Source organism: Ailuropoda melanoleuca, chromosome 7 (assembly GCF_002007445.2).
Source record: "Ailuropoda melanoleuca isolate Jingjing chromosome 7, ASM200744v2, whole genome shotgun sequence".
In the NCBI taxonomy this organism is placed as follows: Eukaryota; Metazoa; Chordata; class Mammalia; order Carnivora; family Ursidae; genus Ailuropoda; species Ailuropoda melanoleuca.
In genome coordinates, this window is record NC_048224.1 from 132238532 (window position 1) to 132251695 (window position 13164).

General features: G+C 39.3%; 1 protein-coding gene across 1 annotated transcript in view; it reads right to left on the minus strand.

Annotated features, from left to right (window-relative positions):
* CCDC168 (coiled-coil domain containing 168) overlaps positions 1-13164 on the minus strand; it is a 31752-nt gene that overhangs the window by 12721 nt on the left and 5867 nt on the right. Inside the window, exon 3 of the mRNA XM_034663813.1 lies at positions 14-11277. Coding sequence (XP_034519704.1) covers positions 14-11277 — 11264 coding nt within the window. The remainder of the gene's footprint in view (positions 1-13; positions 11278-13164) is intronic.

Genomic DNA, 13164 nt, shown 5'->3' on the forward strand with positions numbered 1-13164 from the left:
GATCCCATTCTACATGAGGTAAAGAAGGAATGGAAGCATGACATTTACTCTGAGCTATGTCTAGATCACTTTTATCTTTCTGCATCATTTCCTCTTGTTCTTTGGTGTTCCACTCTGGTTCTTTTCCGTGCAGTGTGTGTTTAAAAGGTGTTTTCTTGCCTTTAAAAGTGACGCATTTGAGGCCCTTTATGTCTTTCACATATACTACGTTTTTTCCATCTTCCTTTTTTCCCTGTGGCAAATGTTTTGATTCTCTTACATTGCTTAAACTCTCTCTATTAATTGACTTTGCAAATGAAATTTTCCTGACATTTGGTGATACCTGGAGCTTTAGTGGTGGAAGGCAGCCCCTTGGTATTCCTGACTTATCTTGTCCTACTTTTATTCTTGAATTCACATTAGTATGTGATAGAGATGGTAAGGAAGTACACAAGCTTGTCGGTTTCATACCTGATGTACGTTGACCTGTCTGCACCTTGCTGTCTTTTCCTGTAATGAGCGAACTAATTTTTTCTGTACTTGGAATGTAATCCACAGTGCTAACTACTTCTGATGCCTTCTTTTCACAGGATATCTTACTCTGAAATACATCCCTCAAAGAGTGAGAAGCAGACTTTGGAGAAATATGGTGTGTACATTCTGGATGCTCTTCTTCTTTTCCCTCAGTGAGCAAGCCAATTCCTTCTGTATCTGAAGTGTGGTATGTTGGGGCCTTTAATGTTTTTTTTACACATGGCAGCTTAACCTGAAGTACATCCATCGAGGAATGCAAACCAGATGTTGGGAAAACCTTGCATGAACTTTCTTCTTGATGTTCTTCTCTTCTTCTGTTCTGCAAGTTAATATACGTTTGCTCTACTGGCGTATCTGCTTCGTTTGATGCTTTGTCTCCCACTGGACTCAAAACTTTTGAACTCGCTCCTTTTGCTGAGACTTCTTTCTTTAACTTTTCATCATAGAGTTGATCCAATGTGCAAGAAGAAACAGATTCCACAATATTTTCTTTATTCTGGCTAGAACTATGTAGTTGCTTCGCCCTCAGTTTTTCAGAAAAAGTCATTTTCTGTCCATTTAATCTTAATGGAATATCCGTTAACTTTGATCGCTCTTTTCTCCGTGGATTTACATGTAAACTTATAGGAGTGCTTACATCTTCCCTCTTTATATTTACTGCCTGTGTTACCAGAAGACGTTCCCTGTTTGGGCGAGACACAGAATCCACAGTGCTTTCAGGAACGCCATCTGGTTTCACTTCTCCTTTCTGCTCTAAAGACATATTTTGCTGGACCACCAGGTTGGTACGAAGAAACTTCTGTCCTTTTGAACCTTGTGAGATATCGGTTTCTTTTATATCTTCTCTTCTCAATAGATGTGAAATATTCCTTTTGTTAGTGTACATATCTTCTTCAGCTACCTTTCCTGTGTTTTTCAAATGAGGAGGTTCCATAATGGGGTAGGCAGTAGACCCCTGAATTGTCAGTGAAATACTTCCTTGTTTCCGGAATTCTTGCTCCTTGTGAGTCTGCTGTTGAGAAGCGTCCAACTCTGTGAGAAATATATTCTGTCCTTTTGAATTTAATGAAACCTCGGTTTTCTTGGATACTCCTCTCCCCCATGGAATTGAAACTGAGTGTTTGACGACGTCTGCATCTTTGTGCTTTACTCTTCGCGCAAGAAGGAATTCACACTCTGTATGTGTTCTGATTCTTGGTATGTTGAAGCTAGTGTAATTGATTTCCCTCTTCTGGGAAGTTAGAACGGGGTAAACTTCTCTTTTCAAAGCTACTCCTATTTTCACGTGGTCAAACTCCTTCACTTGTTGGCTAATCGCTAACTGATCTCTACATTGTGGGAGACTGTCTAGTAAAACAATTTGGCGCTTTTCTTTTTGCTCCCTAATGCACTGTTTCAGTGTTTTGATATTTCTTGATATAGCACTCTTTATATCAGTGGACTCTGAAGAGGGCATTTTTCTTTTGTTTAGTGACTTCTCCAGCTCTAGCTGTGCAGAAATATATATGGGCTTTCTTGGCCTGTCTTTCTCCCTTTCCACTTCTGTAAATTGTTTCATTTGAGAGCAAAGAGATCCAGAATCACAAACAGTGTTCAGAAATAAATCTATGGTTTTATCTTGCTGGAACTCCTTCTGTTTCTTAATGTCACATATCAGTTCCTTTTTATTTCTTCCGGTTCCGCATCCTATAGTATTAAACAGCTGGGAGACAGGTGGTTTCTTGGCCTTCAATTTCACCCGTTTGATATGCATAGTGTTTTTCACATCTGTTTTTGCCTTAGCTTTATGTTTTATGATTTTAGGATACATAAGTGGGTAGGCATAAGCAGAACTAGCATCTGCTTTGTTTAGGGCGTTTCTCTTTTCAGAAGATTCTTCATAGATATCCCAGGTACTAGGTGACTGCTCCATTTTTATGTGTGATAAAAGAGGCATAAAATCATATACAAATTTGAAGTCTACATTTAATACAGTTTTCTCTCTCTGTCTGTCTGTCTTCTTTTCCTGTTGCTCATTAATGCTTAAAGGAGCATGACCGGTGGTATTAAGTGGTTGTGAAATCACTAGCCCTTCAACTGGCATCTGCATTTGTGTTGGCTGTACATGACTAAACCTTGATACTCTGTCCATCCCTATTTTGAATCTGCTTTGTCTTTTAATGTCAGAGGTATCTGGTGTGGAGTAAATGGTATTTGGAAATGTATCAGCCACATTTTTACCTCGACTCATCTGTTGCATTTTGGTTTTTAAATTGGATCTAAGTTTTTTCCTGCACTTTATGGTAAACCGCCCTCTGATTTTAAGTATTTGTGAAATTGCTGGCTCCTTTTCCTTCATTGTTAAATATCTGGGATTCAATGTGATTTTCTCTTCTAATAACTGTACTGGGTTTATCTGGCTTTCAGAGTCAGATAAAGTTGGTGTAAAGAAATCTACAGGCTCCAGGAAAGTTGTGGCTGAATTTTCCCATAACTCTGCCTTTTCCTCTGTAATATGACCATGCAGATTTCTCTCAAGTGTTCTGTTATGTAGAGTGCCCCTTGCTGTCACATCGAAGGAGTGTTCATCAGTCACTAACTTGGGTGGTGGAATCTTAGTTCCCTCAACAGCAAGGAGTGATGCCTCGCCCACACCTTCAAACCACTGCCTCGCTTTCATCTTGTACTGAAATTTGCATCCCTTCATCTTTCTATGGCTTCCTGTAATACATCCTGTGATACTAAGCAACTGTGAAACTGGTCGTTTCTTTGCCTTCAAAGTTATGTACTTGGGATTTATTATACTTTTCTTGCCTACAAACTCTAATGTGTAGCTCTGGCTTTTAGGTTCACATGAATCAAGGCTGGAAAACTCTGAAGATTTTAAGACTGTTCTTATTAAGGCATTTTGATTCCATGGCTTTTTCTCAAAAATAGAACTATCCCATTTTCTCCTAGGATTTCCACCCCAGAGAGTGCCACATTGTATTGAACCAGTCTCTGATTTCCTTGCTTTTAAGAATGGAGTGTTTAGTCCTCCCATACATTTAATTCCTTCTTGAGTATGAAGACTTTTCATTGTTTCAACTTGAAGAAAATTCATCACGTGTCTAGAAACAGGCTCCAAAATAGTTTCTCTAAAGTGTTTTTCTTGCCTTATTTTTTGTGCTGCACAAGACAAATTCCAAGTGCTTCTGACTTCTAAATTATTCAGTTCAGATTCTGGTTGGTAAGAACCAGGATTTTTCATATGATGGGCACTGAAACTGAAATGTTGGTTATAGTGTGGAACTGATTCTGGTAACATTTTTTGGATATTTTCCTCTTCCTTTTCATGTTGCACATTCATTGTCATTGCGTTGCTTGATCTGTTTTGTGTATCAGTTGAGTTGGCCTTCCACACTTCCCCGTCACATGGTGATTTCCCTAGGTGTGCAGAGGTACGGCTGTATAGTTTTACTCTTGGTTGATCCATCTCTGCTTTTGATGTGCGATGCATTTCAATATCTATTTTGCTGTCAGTTGAAACAGGTGTGGGAGACAAAAATGCATTCGCTATCCTTTTATTTTGTTGCACGTCATTTATTGTAGATTTTAAGTTGTAGTCGTGTTCCTTTCTACAGTAGAGATGATTATGCTCAGTGGTATGAAGCATCTGTGAACAAAGAGGCGTCTTCGCCTTCATGGTTACACGTTTGGGACCCATAAGATTTTTTCTTCTTGAAAATTTTAGCATCTTCTCCTGACTTTCACAGTCAAATAAAACAGATATTGTAGACATTGTTAGTAAATCTCTTTGCAACACCCTACGTTTCTTGGCAATGTGACCACCCATTTTCCTTCTAGAGCTTTTATCACCTGAATCTCCAAGTACTGAGTTCCCTGATTTGATAGATAAGATATTTTTATCAACTCTGTGTTTCATTACTTTTTGAGTTTTTATGTCTTCCTCTTCTTCAGGTTGTAGGGAAACTGCAAGGTGAACATCTTGCTTCCTTGCAGGGGTCTCATTGGATATAGTACTACACTCTGTTTCATCAATTGAAAAGTAGTCAAATGCTGCCTTCCCTGATTTTGGACATGGAATCTTTTGACCTATTCTATGTGGCATGGCTTTTTGTGATGGGATATTCTTGTTCAGCTCTTCGGCTTGAAATGGAATCAGAGGAGAACAAGTAGATTCCATTTTATTTTCTGAAACCAGTGTTTGTCGCTGCATATCCTGCTCTGTAATAACCATATTTTGATCTCTTCTCCTTCCTGTATTAAACAGGAACTGTAGACCTCCTTCAAATAAAACTCTGTCACCCTCTCTTTCTTTTTCATTTTGCCATCTTGATTCTGATGTGCTGCTTGAGTTGTTCCATTTATTAGAAGAATAGGGACACAGTCTTTTCTCTTCATGTTGTTCTGGCTGTATAATATTGCTTTTATTTCTTAATGGGTCTCTCTTTGCTTTTACTTTTTTATGCGTTTTGATGGCAGGTGAAACAGGTGTAGGTGAAGAGGAGGTATTCACAAATATATCTGACATACTTTGAGATATTTCTTTGGCCATGTTTTCCAAGATAAAGTCCTGTTCCTCTCCATTGCTAAGAGCTCCAGACTTAGCGATGTTGATTGTCTTTAAAATTGATACCATCTGTGCCTTCCCATTTCTAGACTTAGGGATTTGTGCTGCATTTCTCCGACCTTCAAATTCAGATGAAGCTGGCATGGAGAAATCAAAGCACTTTAGGGTTCTTGCTTGTAAATCCTTTCGCAACCTTATCTTTTCCTCTGGAGTAGAACTAGCAAGTTCCTTTCTAGGGCCTCTTCCAAACGGGATGTGACTCTGTGTTGTAACAGTTAAAGATTTGGGAATTGATTTCTCTACCACTGGAGATAAAATCTTTGGACTCTTTGCATATTTTAAGCCCTTTTGTGTTTTTGTTCTTTTTGGCTGCTTCTCAAGGGGAAGTGAATTCAAAATAGAGCGAGAAACACACTGTAATACACTTTGTGTGAAAAGTGTTTGTTGCTGCAGCTCCGGGGCTGTGTTAAGTGGTTCTGCAATTTTTTTCCTTGCTGCATTCTTCAGTTCTAGTTCCGACTTCAGAAAGTGAGGCTCCTTCATTTTACCAGCAATGAAACTGGAGAGTTGAGAATTCCGCGGGGCTGCTTCTTCACGTTGGTCTTTGACTTCCTTTGTGTCATTGGAGGGACGGCCCGTCCTATCACTGGAATCAGCACAGCAGGCTCTCTCTCCATCTGGTGATTGCTCTTGTTGTTGCAGTTCATGACCGAATCTCATTTTCCATGACACATCTGACTCTGGTTTTATTCTGTTATGCATTTGCATGTCAAGTAAAACAGGAACAGAAGAGGAGATGGCATTTGAGGTCATGTCTGCTGTGGGTTTCCCTTGTTTCATCATGATTTTGAAGTTGCATTTGAATTGTCTTCTATGGCTTGGTGTGCCACGTTTTGTGATATTAACTGTCTGGGAAATTGCTGCCTTCTTTGCCTTCGAAGTTACCCGTTTGAGACCCATTTTATTTCTCTTGTCTATATACTTTAAATTGTTTCTCTTTCTTTTCAATGCAGGTAAAGCAAGTGTGGATAAATCCGAAGACTCCAGAATTGTTGCTGGTAATTCTTGTGCTAATCCTTCCTTTCTCTCTGCAATAAGATCTTCCAGTACCCCAGAGCATTTTATTTGAATTAACAAGTCAATAATCTGTGATTTCAGGGTCTTTGGACGTAGGTTTTTAAGACAACCATTCCCTGAGATATTAAATATCAGTGAAATTGGTGTCTTTCTTGCTTTCATAATTACACATTTGGGACCCATTTTATTTTTTAAGGCTCTACATGTAAATGTCTTTCTCTGCCTTTTAGATTCAGACAGATCAGGTGTGGAGACATCCAAAGACTCCAGGACAGTTGCTTGTAGATCTTTTTCAAACTCTGCATTTTGCTCTTTATCATGACTGTACAATCCCCCCATATGGCTCCCAACACTTAGGACACCACCATTCACTGTATCCATTAAAACTTGACCAATCAGTGATTTCTTCGACGTTAGAAGAGGAAGCTTTGAACTTGCTGTATATGTTGCACCATTTTGCAACTGGTAGCTTTTCTTTGGCTTCTCTCCCTGCATTGAATCTATAGGCTGCATTTGTTGTGAGAAGTCTTGTTCAGTATCAAAAAGAATTTTCCCATTTTCTTGGTTTTCTGATTGATGAAGGTCAAGCTCTTCCCTTTGGCCTGAACAGAATTTGAACTGTTGGCTGTGCTGTGGAATTACTTTTAATGTCTCCTGTTCACTACTATCTTCCTCTGCATCTTGAAGACTGTTCTCTTTAGTGTCATCTGAAGTAATATTGTCTTCATGTGGTGATATTGCTTGCTTTACTTGTTTAGAACTGAGACTTCTTTCTCCTAACATACCTTTTTCTCTTTCTGTCTTGCTATATATATTAATGTCAGGTGTATTACTCATGAAAGAATACATTTTAGCTGCCATTTTCCCATCTTGATCCATCTCTTCCATTTTGGTTTTAGAGTTATATCCCAATTCTCTTCTATGGTTTGGGCTAGCACCACCCTTAATACTGAATATATATGAAACTGATGGTTTCTTTGCTTTTAAAATTCCACATTTGGGATTCACTAAAGTTTTCGTGTCTGAGTATTTTTTTAAATTTTTCTTCCTTTTGGATGTAGGTAAAACAGGTATGCAGAAATCAAGAGCCACTGTGTCTTTCTTTTCAATACCACCAGCCTGTTCCTTTTGATGATTTGCATCAGATGGGACACTGCATTCTCTTGCAGAAAAAATTATTTCATCCATCTTTGCTTCCTCTGACTTTGGAGGTGAAAACCTAGCATAACTCTCTAGCTCTTTTTTTCGAAACTGATCCAATATGGGGCTTGAAGCAGAGCCTAAAATAGTTTGTGTACCATGTATTTGTGGTTGTACCTGAATATTTATACTTCGTGGTTGTTTCAGTTCCTCATCCGATTTGACAAGGTCACAATTCTCCTTCTGATATGCATTGAATATAAAGCCTCGGCTATTCTCTAGAGCTGGTAACGTTTCATGTTTCCCTTCCTCCTCTTTCTCATCTCTCACGCTGTTAGGTAAAGTACTCAGAATATAATCTGGGCAACATACTTTTCTTCCATTTAGCAATTTTTCTTGCATTGGCTGCATATGATCAAGTTTTGCTATCCTCTGCATATCTGTCTCTACATTTAACCTGCTACTCATTTTGGTGTTGGGCAAAATGGGCATCTTGGACTGAATGACATTGAGAAATACATCTGCCCTGTTTGTATTTTGCTGTGGATTTTTCATCTTTGATTTAAAATTGCATTGCAGTCCCTTGCTCTGCATGCCATTAAGCGTATGTGAAACTGATGGCTTTTTCCCCCTAATAGTTCTGTATCTGTGACTCGCTGTTGTGTACTTCCTCCCTAATTCGGATGTGTTTTTCTTTCTTTCAGATTTAGAAACAAAGGGCTCAACAGAATCAAAAGAATTCAGGCATGTCACTTGCAAACCTTTCGGTAACTCTGAATTGTTTTCCACAAAAGAATCATCTAGTACCCTCTCAGGCTTTCCACCACATGGTAAGCCACACTCTGTCATGGTGTTCAAACATGTATCAAATGATGAGTTCTCTGCTTTGGGAGGTGGAATCTGTGGACCCATAGGGGCTGTTATGTCATTTTCTGTTTCACTGGTTTTCTGGAGTTCCTCAGCTTCTCTAGGACCCATCTGGTGGCCAGTCTGCAAAGCAGTTTGTACAAGCCATGCTTGGTGCTGGCCATCTTGCTCATTAACAGGCAGTTCATGGGTTAAACAGTCCAGTGCTGAGTCTGGTTCGTCAAAGTGGGTCTCCTTCCCTTGACAGGCATCAGGCCAGAGACACTGGGTATGCTGTGAAGCTGCTTCTAGCCAAGTTTTTTGCTCCACTTCCTCTCCATCTTCCACTTTTTCCTCTCGGTCATGGAATGCACTGCTTTTATTAAAGAAATCAACATACCGTGGTCTCACTTCCTCTAATTCCCCTTGCTTTAACTGAGCATGACAGAAGCTCTGCATGGGAGAGTAAAGGGTATTTATAAATTCATATACCAGTCCATTAGCTTGGTTGATCTTCTCCAACTTGACCTTAAATTTGGAATCCAATTTCTTTCTCTGACCGCTATTAAATACTTGTGAAACTGATGGCTTCATTGTCTTCGTATGTTCAGATCTGGGATTCACCGAACCTTCTGTGTGTGAGAATCTTACTTTGTTTTTATTCATTTTAGAATGAGTTAAAATAGGCATATGGCAATTAAAAGTCTCTGGAAAAGCTGCTGGTAAGTCTTTCGGTAATTCTACAGAATTTGTTTCTGCAGAAAAGTAACCCATTTCCCTTGTATCACTTCCACAAGCTGGAACATCACTTTCTCTTGTTTGGTTTGAAGGGTCTCCAACCAGCGATTTTTCTGATGTTGGGAGAGGTGGCTCAGAATCAGCAGTGCATTTTAAGTCGGCTTGTGTTGTTAGGCTTTTCTTCATATTCTCAACATGAAACAGATGCATTATGGGAGAGTAAACAGACTCTGTAAGGGTTTCCATGTGTGTAATTGGTTGAGGTATTTCTTGCTGTGTTTTGAGCCCCTTCTCTGGATTTGCACCCATTTGGAGGGTCCAGCCGTCATGAAGGACTGCCTTTGGTGGGGCTTCTTTGTCTCCTCTCACTTCATCTTGCAATTTAACTTCTTCTAGAGTGTTGCCAGGGTCACTGCCTTTATTAATAGACTCTAAATACTTTTCTTCCCTTTCATCTTCTGATTTCTCTTGTTTTAGCTTGGTCTGACTGCGATTCTCTGCATTTAATCTGCTGTGTGTTCTAATCCGAGGCAAAATAGACATGTGAGGGTAAGTAACATTCACAAGCACATCTGCCACAGTTTTATCTTGCAGCATCTCTTCCATTAGGATTTTAAAATTGCCTCTCAGTCTCTTCCTAAGACTTGCAGTACCATGCCTACTAATATTAGGCATCAGTAAATTTGCTGGCTTCTTTACTTTCATAATTACAGATGTGGGACTGAATACCCTTTTGGCTCCTGATAATTTTTTTCTGATTTGCTGCCTTTTAAAATATGAGAAAGGAAGCATATGGATAATGAAAGACTCCAGGGCAGTTGCAGGTAACACTCGTTGGAGGTCTGCCTTTTCTTCTGTAATATGATCATCCGGTATCTTTGTGGGGCTTCCACCAAATGGGACACCACATTCTGTTGTTTCGATGAGAACCTCACCAGTTCGTGCGTTCTCCAGCCCTGGAGGGTTCTCTGGATCTGCAGTTCCTCTGCCTCTGGGCCCGTCTCTGCTTTGCTGTATCTCAACCTGAAATGGATCCCTCGTGGGGCATGGACTAGTCCCCAAAATTGTTTCTATAGGAAGAGTCTGTGGTTGTACCTCTTGCTCTTTATTTTGAGTTTTTCTACTTCCTGAACTGCTCTGTTTTATTTCAAATCCGACATATTTAGGTTTCTGCTTTAGCTGCAGGCTGATGCTGAAATCTTCTGTCAGCTGTAGAACTGCTTCTTGTAAAGTTTGTTCCTCCTCTTCTCTGTCATGTTCTTGTGGCTTTTTAAATGTACATCTCTTCTCAAGGTATTTTGCAGCCCATGTTTTCCTTTCATCTGGCAATTTCTCTGGCTTTGCCCCTGAATGACTAACCCCTGTTGTTGATGTACCTGTCTTGGCTTTTAATCTGCTATGCATTTCCTTATCAGGTGGTTCAGAAATGGTAGCGAAGTGTTTATCAGACTCTAGGCCCTTGATTGAATCTTGAGTCTCAACAGAATATGTGACATTGACCAAATGTTGGCTTCTGTCCATATCTTGGGGCTGGGAGGAGTCTTGTGTGCTGCTGGAAAATGGCTTCCTCATCAAATCTTGAGGTAGAGCAAAGTATCTGGCCATGATCTCAAGCTGGCTATTGACTGATTCTTGGTTGTTAATAAATTGTTGGGCTTGACTAGTAAATCTGCCTTCATAAAAACCTTGATTCTGAGGAGCATTCTGTTCTGGAAAAGAATCTTGTGGTTGGGCAGAAATATCCATTCTTACAGATTGTTGATTCTGGATCAAGGACTCTCGAAGTCTTGAGTACAGATAAATAGTTTCACCCTCTAATGTAGTTTTGGATTTTAAAGCAATTTGATTTCTCACATTTTCTTCCAGAAGTCTGAGTTGGTCTCTAGAAAGAAATAAGTGGGCAGGAGGGCATGGTGCCACATCAAGATCTTCACTTTCTATAGTGATTCTAGAACTTCTCGAAAAGTTAAAGTCAGAAGAAAACATTAAATTTTTATTTTTGTTGGCTTTCATTATTGAAAATAATTTCTTGGATGAAAATTGTATTGTTTCATGTTCATTTTCTGGATACCCTCCACGGCTTGGAAAAAATTCCTTTACTTCTGAATGAAACAGTGACAAAGATGAGCTAGTGCCATTTGAGGATATCATATGACTTTCACTAAAGTGACTTACTTGATATTTACTTTCACTGGTACTTGACCATATTACTTCATCTGCTGTTGAAACCCTATCTTCAGAGTTACCTTCATTTTCTTCAGATGTAAGTGATGAAGTAATTGTTCTTTCTGAAAAGTCATCAACTCTGAATGTAAGAAAACAGTATGTAAATGAGTTGTCACTTAGGACATATTTCATACAAGAACTCTCTCCAGATTTATGGAAACCTAATATAGTATATGAAAACATAGCTCAACAGAAAGATAAATTGAAAAGTCATTATCCACATTACAAAATAATTTGTAACCTAGTTACATCCATTTCATAAATTAATCCACTGACAAAGTGAAGTAAATTATTTTCATTTCTCAGAGAATGAGGGATATATATATATATATTTTTTTGTATCTCAAAAACCCATCCAAAGTCTATTTTTGACAGCAAGGAGTCAAAGTTGCAGGTTAAGATTATATCCTTTTTTACAGGGGCGTCTGGGTGGCTCAGTTAAGCGTCTGCCTTTGGCTCAGGTCATGATCTCTGGGTCCTGGGATCGAGCCCTGTGTCGGGCTCCCTGCTCAGTGGGGAGTCTGCTTCTCCCTCGCCTTCTACCCCTCCCCCTGCTCGTGCACTCATTCTCATGATCACTCTCTCAAATAAATAAAATCTTTTTTAAAAAGATCATATCCTTTTACAAAGAATATCAGTTCGTTTCTGCTCTCTGTATGAAAGTTTTGACAAGGATAAAAATATTCTTATGAAAATTTAGATACAGGGGCGCCTGGGTGGCACAGCGGTTAAGCGTCTGCCTTCGGCTCAGGGCGTGATCCCGGCGTTATGGGATCGAGCCCCACGTCAGGCTCTTTTGCTATGAGCCTGCTTCTTCCTGTCCCGCTCCCCCTGCATGTGTTCCCTCTCTCGCTGGCTGTCTCTCTCTGTCGAATAAATAAATAAAATCTTAAAAAAAAAAATTTAGATACAACAGAAGAATGTCCAATACCATAAGCAATTGTTTTCTCTACATAAATCCAGATTATTTTAACAGCTGTATATTTCTTTTTTTTTTTTTTAAGATTTACCCATTTACCCCATTCCTAAGAAAGACACAGGAAAAAATGGCCTCTCACTTCCTCTGGACATTGCTGCTCTGATTTTAAAAACTTTAGTGGCCATCTCTCTATTCACGTCAAGATAAATCTAACACTGAGAAAGCCAGAGGGAGAGACACAGGACCTTAATGAAATTGTTGAGCCACTGTTATCAACCAATTCTGCAGCCTAGTCCACCTCAGGATTTCCTATTACATAATACCATACATTCTCTTAGTATGGCAGTTTGAATCATGGTCTTCTGTTACCTGAGAATTAAAATATCTTAACTGGATACGGTAGGATATACAAGCATTCTGGGGAATCAAGTGACCCCAATAAATTATAGCAGTGTCCAGACATAATTAGGATAAAATTTTATCAGGACAAGAATATGATTATTCACTTAAAAAAGTAAAACAAATAGTGACAATATAATACATAAGAAGAATTAATTTTTGCACATTTCAGGAAAAAGGAAAGGTGAAATGCAAGACAGGGATTTCAGCAATGTAATACTGTGTTTTTAAACATAATAAAACAATGCTAGATAATTTTCATATTTTTTTAAAAGATTTTATTTATTTATTGGACAGAAAGAGACAGCAAAAGAGGGAACACAAGCAAGGGGAGTGGGAAAGGGAGAACCAGGCTTCCTGCCGAGCTGGGAGCCCAATGCGGGGCTCAATCCCAGGACCCCGGGATCATGACCTGAGCCGAAGGCAGACACTTAATGGCTGAGCCACCCAGGCGCCCTGGCCTTGGAAAATTTAAAAAGAAATCCCCACACTTCTAGGAAAAGACTGACAGTTCTATAGCCATAGTAACAAGTAAATACCAGAAGTAGTTGTAAATCCGTTAAACCACTCAATGGAATACAGTCACAGTACGGTCCTAAGGTCATGGTAACAAACAAATACCAATTCTGTTTTAAAACATTTTTATCAATGATAACACCCTTTAGGAAATACGCTTCTGAAACCAACCAGTCAGTGACAGCTCCAAGCTTTGAAAGTCATATAATGGTGGCAGGCTTTCCCAATACACTTCTAA